This window comes from Eptatretus burgeri, chromosome 2 (assembly GCF_056783735.1).
Source record: "Eptatretus burgeri isolate ZD-2024b chromosome 2, Ebu_testis_v1, whole genome shotgun sequence".
Taxonomy (NCBI): Eukaryota; Metazoa; Chordata; class Myxini; order Myxiniformes; family Myxinidae; genus Eptatretus; species Eptatretus burgeri.
The window spans coordinates 123,962,357-123,986,596 of record NC_140962.1 but is presented as its reverse complement, the minus strand read 5'-3'; the positions used below and the strand labels follow the sequence as shown (position 1 = coordinate 123,986,596).

At 43.8% G+C, this 24,240-nt stretch overlaps 1 protein-coding gene across 3 annotated transcripts; it reads left to right on the top strand.

The window, feature by feature from the left end:
• The first annotated feature begins 350 nt into the window (after positions 1-350).
• LOC147032989 (protein lin-7 homolog C-like) lies at positions 351-21,141 on the top strand. Of its 3 annotated transcripts, none has more exons than XM_085871078.1 (6): positions 351-502; positions 2,694-2,830; positions 6,815-6,886; positions 10,250-10,459; positions 14,010-14,185; positions 20,721-21,141. In XM_085871078.1, exons 1-5 carry the CDS (start codon positions 367-369, stop codon positions 14,172-14,174), a joined length of 720 nt encoding a protein of 239 aa, XP_085727204.1. In that variant the 5' UTR covers positions 351-366; the 3' UTR covers positions 14,175-14,185; positions 20,721-21,141. The 3 variants fall into 3 exon arrangements, with proteins under 3 accessions (XP_085727204.1, XP_085727205.1, XP_085727206.1); XM_085871079.1 differs by having other exon boundaries at positions 373-502; positions 2,712-2,830; XM_085871080.1 differs by lacking the exon at positions 351-502 and adding an exon at positions 511-592 and having other exon boundaries at positions 2,712-2,830.
• Positions 21,142-24,240: the final 3,099 nt, after the last annotated feature.

Genomic DNA, 24,240 nt, shown 5'->3' with positions numbered 1-24,240 from the left:
ATGTTCGAAAAAGCGTTTATCACTTTATCCATATCTGGAAGTTTTGTTTGATCTCTCCGTTTGATATATTAAATTTGCCTCTCTACATCTTTAATCTTTTTATCTTGTGTGTGAACTACAGTCTCGTTTCCAAGGACGGTATTACCAACAACAACAACAACAACAACAACAACAACAACAACAACAGTTTGAATGTGAAACAACGCCATAAAAGTGTTTCAAGCGCAAAACCAAGCAATACATTCTGGTTCGTAACAGCAAATGCAAGTTTACCACCGCGGCACAAGAACACTGCGTTTTACGTCACACGCAGTGTGTACGAGATTACGTCACACGCAGTGTTTGCGCGATTACGTCACACGCGCGATGCGAAGAACGTATCACGAAGGGGCTGCTTATGCGTTTTACGTCACGCTGACGTTTAGCCAATCGATCAAATACGTATGGAGGGCGGGGCAGAGCATGGCGACTACAGCAATGGAGGCTCTTCACCTGGATAGAGGTGGGTTGGGTTGCTTTATGCTCCATTGAGGCCCCGTGGTTTATTGTATGAAAATGTTCCAGGTTATCGGCGGCCGAAGTAGTCGGTATCGTGAGTCGATGTTCTCTGTTTATACTTATTGATCGTTTATAGTATTTACAGGAAATCGGTCATGTGTTTGGCGTTGGTGTGATATTGACATTGAACGCGGCGGAGAGATGAGGATGTAATCGGTTAGGGAGTCGGGACGACGACGACGACGACGACGACGATTGATTGAGCGGTGCGGTGGTGGCGGTGGTGGTGGTGGTGGTGGTGGTGGTGGTGGTGGTGGTGGTGGAATTCCGAGTGGTTTTTTGATTGTATGAGTGGTTTTGTGAAGGTTATAGTGGTGTGGGGGAATTCTGAGTGTTTTTTTTTTTTATGGTAAGAGTGGTGTGGTTTGGTGATTGTCTGAGTGGTTTTGTGAAGGTAATAGTGGTGTGGGGGACTTCTGAGTGGTTTTGTGAAGGTGAGTGGTTTGGTGATTGTATGAGTGGTGTGGGGGAATTCCGAGTGGTTTGGTGATTGTATGAGTGGTTTTTTGATGGTGAGAGTGGTGTAGTGGAATTCCGAGTGGTTTGGTGATTGTATGAGTGGTTTTTTGATGGTGAGAGTGGTGTAGTGGAATTCCGAGTGGTTTGGTGATTGTATGAGTGGTTTTGTGAAGGTTATAGTGGTGTAGTGGAATTCCGAATGGTTTTGTGATTGTATGAGTGGTTTTGTGAAGGTTATAGTGGTGTGGTGGAATTCCGAGTGGTTTGGTGATTGTATGAGTGGTTTTGTGAAGGTTATAGTGGTGTGGTGGAATTCCGAGTGGTTTGGTGATTGTATGAGTGGTTTTGTGAAGGTTATAGTGGTGTGGTGGAATTCCGAGTGGTTTGGTGATTGTATGAGTGGTTTTGTGAAGGTTATAGTGGTGTGGTGGAATTCCGAGTGGTTTGGTGATTGTCTGAGTGGTTTTGTGAAGGTTATAGTGGTGTGGTGGAATTCCGAGTGGTTTGGTGATTGTATGAGTGGTTTTGTGAAGGTTATAGTGGTGTGGTGGAATTCCGAGTGGTTTTGTGATTGTATGAGTGGTTTTGTGAAGGTTATAGTGGTGTAGTGGAATTCCGAATGGTTTTTTTTGATGGTGAGAGTGGTGTGGTGGAATTCCGAGTGGTTTTGTGATTGTATGAGTGGTTTTGTGAAGGTTATAGTGGTTTTGTGATTGTATGAGTGGTTTTGTGAAGGTTATAGTGGTGTGGTGGAATTCCGAGTGGTTTTGTGATTGTATGAGTGGTTTTGTGAAGGTTATAGTGGTGTGGTGGAATTCCGAGTGGTTTTGTGATTGTATGAGTGGTTTTGTGAAGGTTATAGTGGTGTGGTGGAATTCCGAGTGGTTTTGTGATTGTATGAGTGGTTTTGTGAAGGTTATAGTGGTGTGGTGGAATTCCGAGTGGTTTTGTGATTGTATGAGTGGTTTTGTGAAGGTTATAGTGGTGTGGTGGCATTCCGAGTGGTTTGGTGATTGTATGAGTGGTTTTCCGAAGGTACAGGAATAGTTGAGCTGTGATGGGAAGAGTCGTTTGGCATTGGTAGAGGTGGTGATTGTGTTTGTGGTTCGCGATTTGGAGTGGTGGTGGTAGTGTTCCAGTCGGTCGTCATTTTGATGACTGGTGTTTGTGCGGACAGGGTGTGTATCTGGTATGGGTGCGTCTGTGCACCACCATCTGGGCAGATTGTGTTTGTTGGTTCCCGAATTGTTGTCTCCCTCTCTCCTGACCATGGAAGCACCCAACCGCTTTGTGTACGTGTGGCTATTTCCAACTTTGTTTTCCCCCTTTTATTCGTTGTCCCCAAAATTGAGGTATGGGTAATTTTGAGTCCGATTAGACATGCTGTGATAGTAACAATTGTTATTATCTATCTATCTATATGTGGTTTCAATATTTTTTGTCAATGGGAAGCTGAAAGCATCTACCCCCAACACTTTTAAAATCACTCAAGTTTTTATTTATTTATTTGTCGAACTTGGCAGTACTTGATGTGCCCACCTTTTTTTTTTACATTTTTATGATTCCTAAAAACTTTAACAATAGTTGCGCCTCCAGAAGTTGTCCGTAGCTGCGGCGCTAGCCGTCGTGGATTGTACACGGTTCTGAGCAGGCTTGTGTCGCCATGGCCTGGCGAGACGTGACTGTGTCCACAGACGTCACCCGAGCCATTGAGCTGCTGGACAAACTGCAGAAGAGTGGAGACGTCCCGGTGGAAAAGCTTCAGGCATTGCAGCGAGTTCTGCAGAGCGAATTCTGTACTGCTATTCGGGAGGTACTGCACCGTTTCACCGCGTGCGTGCAAACCCAGGCTCGACGGCTTCGAGGCGAGAGTGCGTACCTCGAAGACGTCCTGCCAGCCCTAAAAATTGCAGCTGATTCATGAGGATGATTGCTTTTTAATAAAATCTTTGTATTTGACAGATCGGCAGCAAATTTCAACTTTATGCTTCTCCTATCGCTTTGGTCATTGATGGTTGTGGGGCAAAAGCAGTTTTGAGTTTTGTAATTGGAAAATGTTTTTCCTCCATTGATGCTGGGCCAATATCAAGCAAGGCCTCACTTCAAAGTTTAGTTTTATTTGAAAGATTAATTAATACTTTGTTTCGGTTTTATACAATTATCCTTATACAAAACGATTCTGCCTTTTCCATCGAGATGTAATCAACTGTTTATAACAACTCGTGTATCTTGTTTGTTTTTTCAAGTGTGTTTCTGTAATTATTTACATGTGTAAATGCATCAGCGTAATGTATTCTTTGAAAATTTCTTGTTTTTTTTAATTTATTATAATTTTCTTCTTTTTTACCACCACCACCACCGAAGGTGGATGGAGGTTGTTTTCACCTCTGTCTGTCTGTCTCTCTGTTTTTTGTTTGTGAACAAAATATCTCAAAAAGTTGTGGACGAAATTCGGTGGAGAGCTTGGTTACGTGACGAGGACTAAATGATTCGATTTTGGTGAAGATCTGAATTCAGATCCGACTTGTCGGGATAGAAAATGTAAACTAATCAGCCTTGCGGAGGTATGCTCTCTACCGAGTGCCCTTCTAGTTCCATTTGGCATTTCTTTTGCCCATTCTATTTATCAATTGGGAAGAGTATGAGAGCAAGTATTTATCGCCATTTAATTTACTGTTTTAGTAATTACGAGTAATAGGCGTCCACAATGATCCTTGATGGGGTTGTGAAACGTCGCTGGAGGTCCTCATTTTTCGGTCATCTCTACTGAGATGACCTAATAAAGCCAGACCAAATGTCCGTCCGTCCATCAATTTTTCTTTCCGATCTTGATGAAACTTAGTTTGTGGGTAGAGGTCGATGAGTGTTGCACAACAATATAACTTTTGTCCGGGTTCAAGGTCAGGGTCAAGGTCACGAGGTCACGTAAGTTATAAAAAAAAAAATCGCCATTTTCAAAACCTATCTAGTCTGCCATTCTACAAGATATTCGGCAACTGTTTATTGATTATGATAGTAAAAAGTATTATCTTGTATCTAACCAGACAGATTTTTGAATTTCCGTCCCATTTGGCCGCCACGTAACCTGGAAGATGGTCAAAAACACCTCCTGGTACAAAAAACTTTTTACTTCCGATCTTGATGAAATTTGGTATGTGGGTAGAGGTCGATTAGAGATACCCAACGACATATTTTTTTCCCCGGATTCGAGGTCAGGGTCAAGGTCACGAGGTCACGAAAGTTGTGAAAGTCGCCATTTTCAAAACCTGTCATTTTTGGAGATATCTGGCAACGGTTCATCGATTATGATAGTAAAAAAACATTATAGAGATGACCGTCACCCCCACACGGGGGTAATTTTATTTTCACCTTTATTCACTTTAAAAATTTTTTCTTTGCAACCATTTGAACGATTGACACAAAACTTTCAACAAAGGAGTGCCTCCGCATATGTGTATGTATGTATATGTAATATATATATATATATATTATACACAAAGCTACATGGTTGGATGGAAAATGTGTCTGGCATTCCAAAAAGTCTGTTTTCTGTAGGCATGATTGTAGGGTGCTTCACGAATCAGGAGTAAACAACCTCTACCTTACTTTGCTCCCTTTGCCAAGTTATTGAACCTGTATGTATGCAGGACCAGAGTTTGTGTTATAATGGTTAAGGGGGTCAGGTCTGTGGTTCAAATCCCATCCAAATCATACCAAAGACTTTAAAAAATGGTCCGTATTGCTTACTCGGTTGAAAGCGAGAGCACGGACAAAACAACGCTGGAAAGCCAATGACAAACCACCCAGTATAACCCTTGGCAAGAAACTGCTTCATCAGCACTGACACTCAGTAAAGAGTGTGGTAAATCAAATGAAATGTATTCATTCTTCCCAAGAACTAAGGATCTGGAATCAGCTACCATGCACAGCAGTCATTGCATCATCTATTTCAGCCTTCCAGGGACAAGTCTTGGGCTCGACAAGTCCTTAGAATGATGTAAAGTATAAAAGAAATGGCAAAAATTTTTGCCATTTCCATTACTAAAAAAATTACCATCTCCTTCTTTTTTTATTTATTTATTTAATTTAATTTTAAAACTCCATACATGTATTTTTGTTGTGTTTTACTCGCTGCTTTTTTCTTTTAATTTGTCATTCCTTCACTTGGATTATTGGTCATTGAAGTTATCGTCGTAGCTTCCAGAGTGAGCTGCTTAAAGCAATTTACTTTGATAAGACAAGAAGAGGAGAAACCTGTTTGGGGGCAGGATAACCTCGAGGCATGCACACTCGTATTTGGGTGGTTTGGTTGCAGAGTACACACAAGAAAAAGAAGAAAAAAATAAACAAATAAGAAGGCAACATAATAATGGTAGCCTGGGTTTCAATTTCGAGGCAGCAATAAACCCAGTGTTTTACATGCAGGGGGGCATCGATGTGTGTGCCTCTCATCGGAGGGACATCAAGTAAGAAGACCCCTCTGCCAGTAATGGTCTTTGATGGATGTCAAAGATCTAAGGGTGTCTTTCGTAGAGAGTAGGTGAAGTATTGCTGGTACCTTGGCCAAATTCTAAATTCCTCCCATCTTCAGTCTGTCAGGCCTGGCCAGCCAGTATATGAAAGACTTGGACCAAAGGCCTTCCCTGGCACAAGAATGGAGGAATAATTGGATCCGGCAGTAGTAGTAGAAGTAGTCTATGTGTAAATTTGGGGGCTTAACCTGTTCTGTTTAACTCTGCCACCGAAGGTGCCCAGAGATTGTTTTCTTGTCCGTTTGTCTGTCTGAGCAGGATGTCTCAAAACGTGCACGGATTCGGACGGAACTTGGTGGACAGGTTGGGTGTTTGACACGGAAGAAACGATTCCATTTTGGTGAATATCCGGATCCGACCCAGGCAAAAATAACATTCCTTTCTCATAGTAATTCTCTGCAGTCGACTGTAGTATATGAGAGTATAACTCTAATATACTATAGTTGTAACTGTATAAAAAAAGTTATTTTTCCTGGGGGAGAATTTTTTCAGTGATTCTTTACCATTGTGGGAGAGGGCTCAGAATGATATATAACCCAATATCAAAAAGTTATGGATGGATTCAGAGAAATGTTGGTGGACAGGTTGGGTGTGTGACAATTTTTTTTTTTTCTTTCTCATGATTCTTCACCATTGAGATATGGAGCCCAAAATGATGCAGAGCATGATGTTTCAAAAAGTTGTGGGGGAGATGACAAAACTTGGTGGATGAGTTGGATAGGTGCCAAGAGCAAGCCAATTCAATTTTGGTTCAGGTTTGGATCAAGATCTGGCCTCTCAGTGGGATACAAAACGTAGTTTTTAAAAAAAAAATCGGCCATTGATGAGATTAATTTCACAAAAATGTATAAAATGATATGCAAACGAGCATGTGGACTCTCGGCTGTGATTTATTTGAGAACTTGGAAGCATATACTTATCAAGAATATATCTCTCTAAATCCATTTGAAATATGAGCCTCAACTTGTGTAAGGAGTTTCCAACTGCCTCAGAAGAGCATTTGATCAGATTGGTGGAGATTGTTTTTTTTTTTGTTTTTTTTTTTCACAGCCCTGAACATTGTCTTGATTCTGTACAACATGATGGTGAAATGCAACATTTCTTTCCCTTCCTATTCGACCTTGCACCCTTCCCAATCATCCTCTTCCTTGCTGCTGAACTGAATGTTATCGATTCAAATCACAAATCAAAGTTTGGCTCAATTACTTGTGTGTGATGTCATCTCTTATTATTATTTTTTGTAATCCTAACCATGTGTGCTGCAGGTGTATGAGCATGTCTATGAGACTGTGGATATCAGTGGGAGTCCAGAAGTCAGGGCAAATGCAACTGCTAAGGTACCACCCTCTGTTGAACCCTTACGCTGAGTTTTGAGATGCGTGTTCTGTTTTACTGTTTTTTCCAAAGCAGTCATTTGTGTTTTTCAATCGATGGTTGTCATGGCTACACCCAATGCACTTCTGCTTGTCTAAAGGATTTCTTTAATTTTCTTCAAATTGGATTGTGGGCTGGATGTTGTGATGGATCTTTAGCATCTGTTTTTCTGAGTTTTTCTTATGGAGTGGCTTCATTTTTTTTTAATGTCTGTTTAAATTTAGTGCTTTCTGGTCTTTAATTATGTGGCTGTAAACTAACCCTTATATCTACCTATATAAAACAGTCTGTGTTTGTGTATTTGGCTGTTCCCCTGAATAAGGGTGATTTAAGTAGGGTTTTAAAGACCAAACTTTTAACACAACCATTTGTTTGCTACGGTCTTTTTCAGGATATAAAAAAAACCTCGAAAGAGTAATTATGTCTTCCTTTGGAAAAGTAGACTGATTTTCAAGCTGAGCCTAAAAGGCGGTGTACAGAAGCTTAAAAAAAAACCCAATAAATACAAGGCACAAGGAGGTGAAATTCACTGCACATGATGTGTACCGTGCTCAGAGTAAAACGAGTGTTCATTTACATGTGTAGAATGTCTAATAAATAAAGGAGATGTAAGCAAACCTGACACTAGGCCGAGGTTTCAGACTGGCACGCTCACGAGGCTGAAACGTCCCAGAAGATTATGAAAATAGGATCACATTTGTACGTGTAGTGTTTTAAAATAACCGCTTTTTGTTACGAAACATCGTATCTTACAGTCTCCTTGAATGTTTCGAATAAAATAATTCCAACCCGTCATTTTTGATGGGCTTTTATACTAGTAGGTAGTTAGTACATGGCATGTCTAGCCAATGGGTGTTGAAAACCGATGAGCTTATGGAATTGTTAATCCTTTCTTAAACACTTTCCTTTAGCTCTCACATGAGTCTTAACATTGTATCCAAAAAAAACCCCCAAAAACACTTGCCATGTTTTATAACTGGTGCTATTTCAAGTTAGAAAAGGGATGGAAGTGGAGCATACCCCAGGGACCGACTTGACAAGTGACCACCAGGTTTTAGAGGAGGGAGACAAGTTTGAAAGCTCATTCTTGAGATTGGGCAGATGTTTTCTGGCTCTCCTGAGGGTAGACACGCACTTGTTGCAGGCTTTGTGGAATGAGCTGAGGTTCGGGATTTGGATTAGCCATTCAGGTGGAGAATGCAAGTTGTTTTAAAGCAACAGCCTCACCACAGGATTCAGAGAACCAAGAGTTGGAGGATGGGTAAGATAATTAAAGCCGAGATGGGATGAATCTGTGCGCAAGAGATAGCAGGTTTCTTTGGAAGGATTCCCAGACTGAATTAATTTCAGCGGCGGTCGATTATATCGGAGACCAGTCCGTAAGTGTGATGGCTACTTGCAGTCCCTGCCAGTTTGCCTGAGCGAACTGCCATATTCTCCGGTGCTGATTGAGCTGTTTTATGAGAATGGCCAGAGAGATGTTGACCTTCACAAGCACATAATCAGATGAGCCAATTGGGGCAGAGGACCAACAAGACACATTGACAGGGGAAGTTTGTCATCACCAAATCTAGAAGAGAAGATTTTTCCATTGGGAGAAATCCAGATGTGAAAGTTCACAGATTGATTCAGTCCCATGGGGTCACAGAAGTCTGGATAACCTATGACAGATGTCCTGGGTGGGGTAGTGGTGAGTGGTTTTGGTTCAAGGCATGGAGGACAATTCGGTTGTAAGTGAAAGAGCTAGCTGGATGAACCATCCCACTGAGAGTGACACACCTGCTGTCTTGCTGTCAGTCGGATGAAGTATTGTACCCTTCAACATGTGTGACATAATTTCTGGCTTGCCAAGTATGAAGGTGCCCTAGATACCACAAGCACGGCAGCATCTATCGAGGTAAGCAAGCTCACCTCTAAGCTATTTAGCTTAAGTTTGAATCACTCGGGTGGATTTTCAACCAGGCATTCCATCGACCAACATGAGATGGTGGACGTTAAATATCCCACGGTGTCCTTCGTGAAGACTCGGAAAGCTCTCGTCCGATACCATGATAATATCCAGCATAATAACCATCCCAATAAACTGCTTCGGCAGCACCAAAGCTCCGGATAGAGTATGATACAGCCCATCAGATGTGACGGACTGAACTTGATAAGCAGAGTGGGGTGCAAGATTTCATGGAATGCCTTAGATTTGTCCAGAGCAACCTAAGATTAAGTGCATCCACTATCATGAAGAGAGCAGCAGCAGTATGTGCAAATTCCATGGGCATCCTGGAAGAGTTGGTGGGGGGTGGGGGTCTTGGGGCTGAGAGTGTCAAAACTAGAATGGAAGAGGTGGTTAAAAATAAATAAATAAAATAAACAACAAAAGTCTCGATTTAAAAAAAAAAAAATGAGGAACATCGTGTGAGTATATGACCGAGTTGATTCAGCTACAAGAGTGGTTTTTCAGAGCACTGGCGATGAGCAAGACAACACCCAAGACACTGCCTTGCAATGAAGCCTCCACCGGGAAGCGATTGGCGAGAGGAGGGAGTTCCATTGATATCCACGTGTTGACCACTCGTGGAGGAAGTCAAACTGGTTGAAGGTGGCTTTGCATGCCGCAGGCAGTGAACTTTACTTAGCAGAGTAAATACCCAAGATGTCCAGGGGGACTTTACCGTCCTCTTGTTTGAGAATTTGGGCCTCCATCCATTGCTGAGAAAGAAGGAGCAGCATGTCCAAAGTTTAGTGGCTGGAACAGAATCGGAACTGATTTTCAGAGATTGAGCTATTTGAAAATAGGAAAAACAAGACCAGCAGGTCCATGACTGCTTGTAAATTTGAGATCTGTTTTTAGCCCCTTCTTGTGATTGGGAGTAATGTGGGCAGACCGGAGGCAGCCCAAGGACAATAGGTTGAATAGAGCAGATGACTGAGAAGCAAAAGCAGCAGAACAAGATTTGAATTGTATACTTGAACCCTGTAGAACACAAATTGCCTTTTTGGCACTTTCAACACCCTTCCATTAAGCAGTACTTGGACAAAATATTACGGCATTTTTTTTTTTTTGTTATGTCATCACGACAAATCAAATTTGCCACTCACTGACCCCGTCCATATCTTTGTTCTTCATGTTTTTGAAAATGGAAGTACATTTGGAATTATTATCCATGGCTATTTTACCGGTTTCGGAGGACTTGGCGAGCAGTGACCATTTACTTTGGGGATTGAATTAATTATTGACATCATCGGCATGGCACCTTGACAGTGTAATGAATGGTCTGTGCATCACTTACAGCATTCTTGCATGTTGAACATGTTGTGTTCACCTGATGCAGGCCACCGTGGCTGCATTTGCAGCGAGTGAGGGCCATGCTCACCCCAGGGTGGTAGAGCTTCCCAAGACTGATGAGGGTCTTGGCTTCAACATAATGGGTGGCAAAGAGCAGAATTCGCCCATCTACATCTCCCGAGTCATACCTGGAGGGGTGGCAGATCGCCATGGAGGACTTAAGAGAGGTGACCAGCTACTGTCTGTTAATGGCATGGTAAGCTTCTCAAAAATAGTTTTAGGAAATATATTATGATCGGATCTTGTATTGTTTTGCAACATTGCTGACTTTAAGTTCAACTGGAACGTAGTTCCGGGGAGCTTGTGGGATGGCACGTCATCCGTCCGTCCATCAATACTGTCAACAACTTCTCTAAAACGAGACATTACCCCACCCCCACCCTTCCAAAGAGTTATACGTTTTCTTCTCAAACGACACACATTTCCGATGAAACTGGATTACAACCTTCATCACCCATGATAAGCATGGTGTTGGCTTAGCGGTTGGGGTGGCTGACTTGGGATCCTCGGGTCCTGAGTTTGAGCCCCGTTGGCCGTTGAATCGATACCAGGTAGGGTTGACTCAGCCTGTCATCCCTTCGAGGTCGGCAAAAAATGAGTACCAGTGTACTGGCAACAGGGACACTGCATCAGCGGCATAGCCGCATCCTTAACCAATGACGCAACCAGCAGCCATAAGGCTGCACGAGAAAGGAAGAAATCACCCATAATGTATCAAAGATTTGTTCTTGCTATTAAAAAAAAAATTGAGGTTTAAGGGGGGTTGCCCCTAAAATAGGAATTTGCTTTTTTCTCAGAAACTACACACACAATTCTAATGAAACTTCACCACAACCTTCATCACCCGTGAAGTACCAAAGTTTGTTTATGACATGAGAAATATCGGGGTCCAAGGGGGGTTGCCTCCCAAAATGTGCTTTCTTTTCTGAAACCACACACAATTTCGATGAAACTTGACAACGATCTTCATCACCCGTGAAGTACCAAAGTTTGTCCACGGCATTTTAAAAAAAGAAAAATCCACATGTATTTGCTTTCTTCTCCATTATATATTTTGTGGGTAATCCATGCCTACCAGTGGTTCCCTGGTTGTTATCCAGCCGCGACCAAGTGAGCGCCCAGGGGTACTGCCCCTATGTTTTATTTTGATATGGTGCATACTGTTAGGATGGTCATATTACTGTTATCAAATAATCTATTGGTATTGGTGATATTTAGGTCAACTGCACAAATCCATTTATTGTGGGTGCGTTCAGCTCATTAATTCCATCGATAATTTTTTTGGTGAAAAGCCTCTGCCTGATAATTATGCCACCTATAATTGGATAAATGTCATTGCACATCACTGAGGTTGAAAGTGACTATTTTAAAATTAAACACTTTCACATGGAGTTATTTTTGTGAAACTAAGGTCTGAATTGCGTTTAATATTGAGGCTGGCAGTTTTACCCACTTATTTATTTATTTACTTTTTTTTTCCCCAGAAAATTTTGTGGAGGTTTGCATTCAATGCAAATTAAAACAATGACATCAGCTAAATAGGCTTGAATTCAAGAAAATAATCATTTTATAAACATGAATCAGAAGAAAACCACAAAGGGCAGGGGAGAAGAAAAGAATAAAAATACAGGAGGGAGAGCTCGTGCATTGTGAAAAGGAAGTGAGGAATCCAGACTTCAGGGTTCACTGGAGATTGTAAAAGATTGTGAAATTGCCACTTTGCATCAGCCACAGCTTGCATTGTCCTCCGTCTTCCGGCCCGACCCTCCGTCTTCCGGCCCGACCCTCCGTCTTCCGGCCCGACCCTCCGTCTTCCGGCCCGACCCTCCGTCTTCCGGCCCGACCCTCCGTCTTCCGGCCCGACCCTCCGTCTTCCGGCCCGACCCTCCGTCTTCCGGCCCGACCCTCCGTCTTCCGGCCCGACCCTCCGTCTTCCGGCCCGACCCTCCGTCTTCCGGCCCGACCCTCCGTCTTCCGGCCCGACCCTCCGTCTTCCGGCCCGACCCTCCGTCTTCCGGCCCGACCCTCCGTCTTCCGGCCCGACCCTCCGTCTTCCGGCCCGACCCTCCGTCTTCCGGCCCGACCCTCCGTCTTCCGGCCCGACCCTCCGTCTTCCGGCCCGACCCTCCGTCTTCCGGCCCGACCCTCCGTCTTCCGGCCCGACCCTCCGTCTTCCGGCCCGACCCTCCGTCTTCCGGCCCGACCCTCCGTCTTCCGGCCCGACCCTCCGTCTTCCGTCTTCCGGCCCGACCCTCCGTCCTCCGTCTTCCGGCCCGACCCTCCGTCCTCCGTCTTCCGGCCCGACCCTCCGTCCTCCGTCTTCCGGCCCGACCCTCCGTCCTCCGTCTTCCGGCCCGACCCTCCGTCCTCCGTCTTCCGGCCCGACCCTCCGTCCTCCGTCTTCCGGCCCGACCCTCCGTCCTCCGTCTTCCGGCCCGACCCTCCGTCCTCCGTCTTCCGGCCCGACCCTCCGTCCTCCGTCTTCCGGCCCGACCCTCCGTCCTCCGTCTTCCGGCCCGACCCTCCGTCCTCCGTCTTCCGGCCCGACCCTCCGTCCTCCGTCTTCCGGCCCGACCCTCCGTCCTCCGTCTTCCGGCCCGACCCTCCGTCCTCCGTCTTCCGGCCCGACCCTCCGTCCTCCGTCTTCCGGCCCGACCCTCCGTCCTCCGTCTTCCGGCCCGACCCTCCGTCCTCCGTCTTCCGGCCCGACCCTCCGTCCTCCGTCTTCCGGCCCGACCCTCCGTCCTCCGTCTTCCGGCCCGACCCTCCGTCCTCCGTCTTCCGGCCCGACCCTCCGTCCTCCGTCTTCCGGCCCGACCCTCCGTCCTCCGTCTTCCGGCCCGACCCTCCGTCCTCCGTCTTCCGGCCCGACCCTCCGTCCTCCGTCTTCCGGCCCGACCCTCCGTCCTCCGTCTTCCGGCCCGACCCTCCGTCCTCCGTCTTCCGGCCCGACCCTCCGTCCTCCGTCTTCCGGCCCGACCCTCCGTCCTCCGTCTTCCGGCCCGACCCTCCGTCCTCCGTCTTCCGGCCCGACCCTCCGTCCTCCGTCTTCCGGCACGACCCTCCGTCCTCCGTCTTCCGGCCCGACCCTCCGTCCTCCGTCTTCCGGCCCGACCCTCCGTCCTCCGTCTTCCGGCCCGACCCTCCGTCCTCCGTCTTCCGGCCCGACCCTCCGTCCTCCGTCTTCCGGCCCGACCCTCCGTCCTCCGTCTTCCGGCCCGACCCTCCGTCCTCCGTCTTCCGGCCCGACCCTCCGTCCTCCGTCTTCCGGCCCGACCCTCCGTCCTCCGTCTTCCGGCCCGACCCTCCGTCCTCCGTCTTCCGGCCCGACCCTCCGTCCTCCGTCTTCCGGCCCGACCCTCCGTCCTCCGTCTTCCGGCCCGACCCTCAGTCCTCCGTCTTCCGGCCCGACCCTCAGTCTTCCCTTCTTCCGGCCCGCCCTTCTGTCTTCCGGCCTGCCCCGGCCCTCTACATCACCAAGAAAAGGCAAATTATTTTGTTGCACCAACTTTAAGTGTATCAGAAGCATCATGGCTCAATATTTAAATGTGGAGAAAACCTCTCAGCCTGACCTTTTAAATGTATTGGGCCTGATAAACTGGAGAGAATACTCCTCTCACAAAATGCAGTGAAATGATTTATTTTTTGTTGTGTTCAGAGTGGTGCAAGGTATTTGTCGGCAATGTTTGTGGTTGCTTCTGTCAGTGTCGTTCAAGCTTGCACCATTGATTATGTTGGCTTTTCAGAGTGTGGAGGGAGAGCAGCATGAGCGGGCGGTGGAGCTGCTCAAGCAAGCAGAGAGCTCTGTGAAACTCGTTGTGCGCTACACGCCAAAGGTCCTCGAGGAGATGGAGGCACGCTTTGAGAAGATGCGGGTCGCACGGAATCAGCAGATTACGAACAGTCATTGATTACCTCCAAGGTAAGCTTGGTGGTGGTGGTGGTGGTGGTGGTGGTGGTGGTGTCTCGGCTATTTTGCTTTCAGAATGCAAATACAAAGGCTTGTTGCTGAGTAACAATTGGTGTCCAATTTATACAGAAGTACATTGACTAAACACGACGGCGTGAGAAAATGATCATGCATATTTAGACTTGTAAGTGTTGTTGGAAGTGAAAATTTTTAGAATCAGAGCACATAATTCCGTTAGGCTGAACAGTTTACATTTTGAATCGCACTGATAGGCCGGATCCGGATGTGGATCTTCACTAAAATCTAATCAATTCGTCCTTGTTACACACCCAACCTGTCCACCAAGTTTCGTCTGAATCCGTCCATAACTTGTTGAGATATCCTTCTCACAGTCAGACAAACAGACAGGTGAAAACAACCTCGGTCCACTTTCGGTGATGGAGGTAATTCATAGACAATACCAGAACAAGTCATCTGTTCATTTGGTGTTGTTTGGCCTCTTACAATTTTCTGGACACAGTTAACCCTCTGTCGCTCCATCCTCCGGGTTCCTCCTGATAACTCCATCTTTGTTCTTTACTTCTTGGTCTTCGTTTCATTATGTTTGCACCATATCTTGTTCTCTGGACTGTGCTTTCCCGCTGATGGACTTCTGGTAGCTTGTACTTGATGCTGTGTTGAGCCTGGCGAGTAGCTGCTGAAATCTACCTATCCGGGTTCTTCCCGACATCTTTTTTTTTTCTTTGTTCCTTTCACATTTCTTTCTAATTCATTTATTTATTTGTTTTTCACAATTCTCTTTATTCTAATTCTTGCTTTTTCTTTTCTTTCATGTCTCTGTCTCTGTCTCTCTCTCTGTTGTCTATCTGTCTCTCTCGTTATCTATCTCTCTCGAGAAGTGAATTATTGCAGAAATTTTTCTGTAACGCTCAGTTGGCTGCGCCGGGATGGGTTTGAGGGTTGTGGAGTGGTGGCTAAAACCTGAATCCTGTCCAGGTTCCTCCTTATGACTCCATCTTTGCTCCTTACTTCTTCAGGTTCCTTCTTGGTCTTCCATTTAATTACATGTGACTTTCACCATTTCTTCATGATTTTAAGATGTCGTATCAGATGTGTAGTGACACACTTTTTTTTCTTTTTCTTTTCGTTTTGCTACTATTTGTAATCAAGCAAACGTGTGAACACAAGTAGCCAATCGGTGGAGTCCTTCTCGAGCCAATAGATGCAGCGGATACTTCAAGGTCATCTTTTGAAGGAGCTTACACAACTTTCCTTGCAAGCCTTTTCCCATTCTTATTTACGAGTCACGGAACATGTCGATATTTCATAGTGACTTTTGTTCAATATCACCAATATTATTGAGTGGAGTGGAGTGGATTATTTTTTTATTTTTTGGCTGAACAACTGTGACGACAAAGAACAAGTTTTTCTTCTCTTCTCACCATCTTCAACGACATTTAAAAGCGACAGCAGCTCGACACCAATAAATCCTCCTCCTTCATCAGCCGCTGGAGAGACGATGGAGTAACCATCAACCGGACTTCATTTCCAACCCATGATTGTGTTTTAAATGTAAGTGACATTTCTTCTGTTCTGGATTAAACATCCTCATCACCTGGTTTAAATGCCATCCTCTGTTTGGGGCAAATGACCCCACCTTATGGTTCGCTCAAGTTGATGCGCAGTTTGTAACCTGAGGCATCACAGCACGGAGACAACATTTGCATTTGTCGTGGCTTCTCTTCAGCCAGAGATAGCACAAGAGGTGCATGACATTCTCATTGAGCCACCTACTGAAAGGCCGTATGACTCCCTCAATTCAGGATTCATTTGCCGCACCTCTGCCTCGGAGCAAAAACGATTGCCGCAACTTTTTATTTCGGAAGAGCTGGGGGGGTCATTGGCTTTCTCAATTGCTACGAAGGATGTGACAATTGTTGGGTGTGAATAACTTGGACTAAAGGATAACATACTTGAGCAACTTTTTCTCCAACGATTGCCAATTCATGCTCAGCACATGCTTGTTTTTACCAGCGATTCAGTGAACATCGAGCAACTCGCCAATATCGATAAGATCATTGAAGTTTCTACCCCACACACTGAACCGGAACACAGTACCAGACCGTTACCTTGTACCACACCCGCGGGATTTCACTTCTCAACTCTGGGAAAGCAAGATTTCTCCAAGCAAACTTGACTTTGTGAGAGTGTATCAGATTCCACGAGAGCTGGCTGATATACACAAGACAACTATTACCACTCCTTTTGACCTTTTCGAGTTTGTGTGCATGCCCTTTGGGTTATGCAATGCGGCACAAACCTTTCATCGTTGAGGTCATTTGGGGTTTGCCTTTTGCTTATGCCTGCATTGATGATCTGCTCATAGCTAGTGAGATGATCAAGAATGAACAGCATTTGCAACTCGTATTCACTCGCTTATCGCAGTATGGTGTCGTCATAAATCCTGCCAAATGTCAGTTCAGGGTGCCCTCATTCCAGTTTTTGGGGAGCTGGATCGATGAGCTTGGCATCCATCCACTGACTCACAAGGTTAGGGCGATCCAGAATTACTTGCACCTAAAATTAGTATGCAAGGGAGTTTCTGGACATGGTGAATGTCTGCAGGAGATTCATCCCAAACTGTGCAGACACCCTTCCTTCATCCACTAACTGACCTCACACAACATTGGAAGGAGCCAAAAAGATTTCTGTTTTGGTCCGATTAATGTGCTCGCAGAGGCCACAATGCTTGGCCATCTTGAGTCAGATGCACCACTATATATCATGGTGGATGTGGTAGTTGGTGGAGTATTGCGACACCATGTGGGAGCCCATTTCCTTTTCCATAAGGTTGCAGCCAGCAGAGACAAGGTAAAGCACCTTTAGTCCTGAGTTGCTGATGGTTTACCTTGCACGCCACAATTTTCGTCACACTTGAGGGTAGGCAGTTCTGTGTTTTCCCCTGATCATAAGCTATTATTGCATGCATAATTCTTTCCAGGCAAAACCTGATCACCATTCACCAAGAGAGGCCTGACACCTTGATTACGTTTCTCAATGTACCACGGATTATACATGATGTGAGCGGTAAGGAGAATACTGTCGTTGATGCTCTCACAACCCAATATCAACACTCTCGCCACAACAACCTCCATCAATTAAAATTGGCTTGCCAAGGGGTAGAAGGGGGATGAGGAACTTCAGCATCTCAGAGCCACCTCCACTTCACTCAAGACCGAGAGGTAGTTCACCGAAATCTCTGAAGGCACTATTGTTTGCGACCTATTCACTGGCACTTCTTGTCCATATGTTTCTGCTAAGTTCAGACAGGCCATATTTGATGCTCTGCACAATCTATCTCACCCTGGTATCAGCAATGCAGCACCTTGTGACTCAATGTTTTGTCTGGTGTGGAATGAACTGCAATGTGAGAAACTGGTCCAAAGCCTGTCTGCGGTGTCGAGTGAAGATGCATCGTCATACGGCATCACCATTAGGTACCTTTGCATCGACTGATGCCAGTTTTGATCAAGTGTACATTATTGTAGTCGGTCCTCTTCCACCATCTGGCAGTAAAATATTTATTTACGTGCATTGACCATTTCACGAGGTGGCCCAAAGCTATTTCAATACTGGACATAGCGGTGGAGACCATAGAAAAAGCGTTCGTTTCCAGATCGGTAGTGTTTGGTGCCCCTTCTATTATCATCGCTGACCGAGGATGACGGTTTGAGTCCACACTTTTCAAAATTCTGACTGAGTTACTTGGAAGTAAACGCACCAGAAGTACTTCTTACTACCCCGCTGCAAACGAGCTTGTCGAGCGGTTCCATCGATGGCTGAAGTCCTCACTCGGAGCACAAGCAGACCCACATCGCTGCATGGAAAACCTTCCGGTGGTGCTTTTGGGCATTCGTCTCACTGTGAAAGCTGATCTGAGTTGCATCGCAGACGAGTTCGTTTATGGATGAACACTTTTCCGCTTCAACTAACATTCACACCAATTTGTACCCGAGGAATTAAGTGGACAGACCGAAGCACAATGAGCGAGTTAAATCACATCCCCACCAGAGCTCAGTAGAGTTCCACACATCTGCCCAAAGATGTTTTGTTTTGTACGCAATGACACTGTCAGAGTTTCGCTGCAGCCTTCATATTGGGACCCCTTCCTTCCAAGTCGTTACGAGGAAGTAAAAGTCCTTATTCCTTGATTTTAATGGGAAATCTGAAACGGGCAGTTTAGACACACTCAAGGCCACCTACATGGATAAAGATACATGGACTCCCACTGTTCCTGTGATCATACACACACGAGTACCTAGTTCAGCCTCATTGACATCTGCATCAACTGCTTTGCCACTGCCAACTGCATTAAACCTGAGTGAAAACTCATTCTGGCAGACATATCTATTGGCTGAAGAGATGTATATACATGCATTTAATTAGGGCCGACATCTGCATCGTTCTCAATCGTGTCTCATTGATCATTAATCTCGGGGTGGGGAGTTGGTGTCATTACTCATGATTTTTTCTTCACAGTTTGCTAATATTTGTGATAAAGCAAATGTGTGAACACTTTTAGCCAACCGGTGGAGCCATTCCAAAGAGCCAATAGACACAGCGGATACTGTAAGGTCCTCTTTAAGGGAGCTCACGCACCTTTTCTTGCAAGCCTTCTGTCATTCTTATTCATGAGTCGCTGAACGCGTCAATATTTAAGTGATTTTTTTTTGTTTGACATCACCAAGACGATTGAGTGAAGTGGATTTCGTTTGTTGGGCTGAATGACCACGACGCCGAACGAGTTTTTCTCCTCTGCTCGCCATCTTCGATGCCATTTAAAAGCGACGGTGGCTCAACGCCAACAAATCATCCGCCACCAGCGGCTGGAGTGATGACTGAGTAGTAATCATCAACCGGACTTCATTTACAACATTTAATTGCGAGTGAGATTTCTTCTGTTCTGGTTTAAACCCCATCATCATAACGAGCACACTGAAAGGAATCATCACCACTGATATTAAACACTTCAGACAAAAGGTTTCTGCACTTGCATCAAGAAGCAAGTAAATTTGTGCTGAATGAGGCCTAAACTTGTGGGGTTTTGGGGTTTTATTATTATTATTTTTTGCTTTATTCTTGGTCACTGTTGGGATTCCACTGTAGTAGAAGCACAAACTCCTTTGTTCGAGTATAAAAAACAAACACTCTTAAACACCCATGTTGGTAAAGGTTTAAGAACTTTGCATCTGAAGAATGATGAAAGGTCCAGCACAGAAAATATTGGAAAACTATGTTTCAGAACATGTACTACAGAGCTGTCAACTTCCTGTCCATATTCTCCTTCTCCTCCCAAATTGTGATCATCAGCCTGATGTTTGTCTCAAATGAACTTTCCATATGCTTAATATTTGAGGTTCTTGAAGAGATCAAGAGTATATTGTACAGAGGTATTGGATCTTTCCATGCATACGACAAAGGAAAGTCATGTTACAACAGAGATTTTACAGCAATTCCCACTCTTTACCTTGGGAATGACATAAATTGATGAGTGCTGGAACAGTATGCTGATATATCAGCTGTTCGTTTCACTCAAGCTCTTGTAATCAACGTGAAGTTCAGATGCATACAGTTTTTTTAAATATGTGTCGTTGGTCAAGTTTTTTTTTTAAATATATGTATTTATTTTCTACCTAATCTTTTGTTTTCAAGGCCTTTTGTAGACGATAGTACGACACAGGGTGTCCGTGAAGTCCTTGTGCAACTTTGAACTTTTATAACTTTCGATGTACACATGTTAGAAACAAACTATAAATGGTGCATGAAAGCAACCCTCGTAAGGTTTATACTCGAAACGGTTCAACATGTTATGCTTCAACTTGACCACCATCTTTCGTAATACATCGTTCAATCTGATTTTCCAACTTGTTAAACATTCTCCAGTTGCCGCTGAGTAATTTAATGAATTGTGATTGTAGCCCAACGTTCATCCAACGAATGTGGTTTTGATGAGTAAACGATAGTTTTACTTAACCCCATAAAATTCAGTCTAATGGGGGCGGGTCAGGTGAACGAGGTGGCCAAACAACTGGTCCATCTCCACCGATCCACTTGTCTGGGAAGACATTCCAGAACCGTCGCACATTCGAAGCGTAATGACAGGGAGCCTCGTCTCGCTGGTACGAGTTAACGTGTGAAAGATTTAATCGTCGTCGTCCTGGAACCAAATGTAGCAATTGTGGTGGTCGACTTTACCACTGATGCAGAAGTTGGCTCGTCAGAAAATGTGAACTCGTCAAGAAATCCAGGAGAATTGTGGATTTAATAACAGCAATAACAACGTTAACATAACTTGATGAATTGCACTTTCATATGTCATTTACAGTTTGTTTCAAACTTGTGTACATCAAAAGTTACAAGAGTTCAAAGTTGCATAAGGATTTTATGGACACCCTGCATAATGTAATGTGAACAACAATTGCGAGCATTGACATTTATTTTTCCCATAAAATGGTTAAAACTTAACCTATTTCAAACTGTTTTACAGTTCGCAGGAAAGTGAAGGCGAGAATTCTGAGCTCTTTTGAAATCATTCCCAAAATGCAAGCATGAGGATATTCTTCTTTTAATATTCCATCACCACGCCAGTGAAGCTGTAATTAGCTTTTCTCAAATCCAGCAGTTTATGTTCATATCCATTAGACAAATGTTGTATAGCATCAAAATACTTTTTTATATTACCATTTGCAGACATACCACTGTGGTCTAATGTTTTTGTTTTTAAGTTAATAAAATATACCCACATTAGTTGAGGCTGACTGTTTTTATTTTGACTTGATTTGTTGGACAGTGGGAACCTGTAACATACTTTGTACATCCATGAAATCTTGGGTACCATTTGTATTTGACATTTGTTTGGATGCTGTACTTCCCATCGATGTCATGGAATAAAAGCCGCTACCAATGAATCGAGGAAATGTTAGCCTTTCTTGGAATACCAGCTGTTGGCCTTTAAATTTGCAAGATTTCATGGTGGGGATGGGGTGGAGGGGAGGTGTGGGGGCGAGGGTGATTGTCTTTCTTCCCTTTTTTAAATGCAGAAGAGTTAGATGACTGTCCGGTGTCTCCATCTGAGCACACAGTATCATTATGGGATTCCCAGGTTCAAATATTGTATTTAGTGTTCTGTGGAATGTCTGCTCATGCCATTTAATTAAAGTAAAAATATATTGTTTTCTGTCAATGCCCTTTCCTGCATAGTGATGTAGGTACAAATCCCGACTTGAGCTTTTGTGTTTTAAGGCTCATGGTGGAGCTGTCTGTGACAAATCAGATACATGTGAGATATAGTCGCTGAAATTGGGGGGAATTGATGTCACTTCCCTGAACACTCTGGGTACCAGTGACATCCTCTCCATGACATCGCTTCTATCTCCACACTCAGTGGTGCACTCAAGGAATTCTCCTCCTCCTCCATGGTTGGCAACTTGTGGGTTTTTATTTTTTCATTAACACAACATCGAGAAAAGGGAGCATCATCAATATCACTGAGTCTTATCAAAGTAACCGATTCCAAAAATAAACAAGAAAGCATCTCAAAATGCAAAGCCCATCCGTGTCGGTTAAGCAATTGGTTGCTTCTCTACAAACATTAGTTTATGATAAATTTCAATTGAATGTTTTATATGAAAAGGAAGACCAGCGTTTAGCAGCACTTTGTCTGAATTTGTCTTGATCACATGTGCAGTTAATTTTTATTTTAGTCTGTCTGGCAGTCGAACAAAATTGAAAATAATTCCAAACAGGAATCTTGTTGTTTTTAAGGACGTCTGAAAGAACACACAACAGGCACGAACAACTAAAGTACAGGCAGTGGTCCGTCGGTCAATGTAAACCAGAGTTGGTGTCAAAGCCACCCAATGCTCGCCTGTTTATACATTTATCATTTTTAAAAGACTAGTCTAATAATATATTTTTAAAGCATTGCAGTGAAGTCTGATCCAAATAATTTTAAAGCAATATATGTATTTGTATATTGTAATCAGTAACTTGAGGGGGAGCACTCGGGAGTGCAAAACCTCCGCCGCCAATACTGCTGGGTCACTCAAGTGAACCTTATATCTTATTCATTAAATATGATGTCAACAGTGCTGAGAGTTATAGTTCTTTTCTCCAACATTTTTTTTGGGGGGGGGGGGGGTTGGAAATCACTTAAAACATGTAAAAATGCAAAAAAAATAATCGAAATTTTGTTGAAAAAAAAGTTGAAAATTTTTTTTTTCTCTAACAATTTTTTTTCTGGGGGGGGGGACCAAGTCCAAAATTTAATGGCATGATCCTTGGACCATACCTACCCCCCCCACCAAGTTTCGTCGAAATCCGTCGGAGTTTTTTTTTACGTAATACTGTTCACAAACAAACAAACAAACAGAAAGGGGTGAAAACAGTAACCTCCATCCATCTTCGAAGATGGTGGAGGTTAACTAGAAGACCACTCGGTAGAGCGCATACCTCGGTAGAGTTATAGTTCTTTTCTCTAACAATTTTTTTTTGGGGGGGGGTGGGGGTTGGAAATCACTTAAAACATGTAGAAATGCAAAAAAAACTTTTTTCTCTACATTTTTTTTTGGGGGGGGGGGGGTTGGAAATCACTTAAAACATGTAGAAATGCAAAAAAAAACATTTTCTCGAACTTTTTTTTGAGGATGGGGGTTGGAAATTACTTAAAACGTGTGGAAATGCAAAAAAAAAAATTTTTCTCTAAATTTTTTTTTTTGGGGGGGGGGTGTAAATCACTTAAAACATGTAGAAATGCAAAAAAATTTTTTTCTCTAAATTTTTTTTTGGGGGGGGTTGTAAATCACTTAAAACATGTAGAAATGCAAAAAAACCCATTTTTATTCTCTAACAATTTCTTTTGAGTGGGGGGGTGAAAATCACTTAAAACATGTAGAAATGCAAAAAATTTCTCCATTTTTTTTGGGGGGGAGTTGGAAATCACTTAAAACGTGTAGAAATGCAAAAAAACCCATTTTTATTCTCTAACAATTTCTTTTGTGTGGGGGGGGGGTGAAAATCACTTAAAACATGTAGAAATGCAAAAAATTTCTCCAACATTTTTTTTGGGGGGGAGTTGGAAATCACTTAAAACGTGTAGAAATGCAAAAAAAAATTTTCTCGAACAATTTTTTTGGGCGGGGGGGGGGGGGACCAAGTCCAAAATCTAATGGCATGATCCTTGGACCATACCTAACCCCCCCACCAAGTTTCGTTGAAATCTGTCCAGGAGTTTTTCCGTAATACAAAAAATTTAACATTTTCACGCTCACACAGGGGGTATCGCTATAGCTCTCTGTTCTTCGAACAGGCGAGCTAAAAAAACAAATTTTCATATAGAATCTTGGCAACTGTGTTTAATTCCATCTAAATACATCACTGATCAGAAAAAATGTTGTTGCCAGTTTTTCTGTGTGGTCCCAGGTCATTTTTTGTACAAAATAAACTGGTGTGAAAAATGCGATAATATTTGACCAAAAATTTAGTTTTTGTAAGTATACCGTGTGACCCCTTAAAATGATCAGGATGATCCAATCCACTATGAGAGTATGGTTCCATATAGTCATGAGTCCCTGTGTGTGAATATTGTGCAGTTAAATGCTATAAATGTATAATTCTTCACTACAAGTACCAGCACATGGAGTCGCAAAAAAATGAGCATTTGAATTTCCAATGGACAAAGTGTCGCATTAAGAATTTTGCAAACATCAGTCACTCCTATTGTGAACCAATGTGTCCCACTTCAAACCACATATATTTACACCTGAGTCCTTGCTCCTTACGTTACTCCTCTTCCTCGTCTTGTCCAGTTACAATGGGTTGTGTGTTGTGACATTTGTCCTCATCTCCCATGCAGTGACAGAGTTTGGTGCAGACAAGATTGTGGTGGCTGCAAGAGCATCTGCCTGAGAATGTCCTGTCTGTGGATGCACAGCTGCATCGCGTCAGCTGCAAAACTGCATCTGGAGCTGGTGCTTCCTCGGTCAGCACTGGCACCAGTCGACCATCTT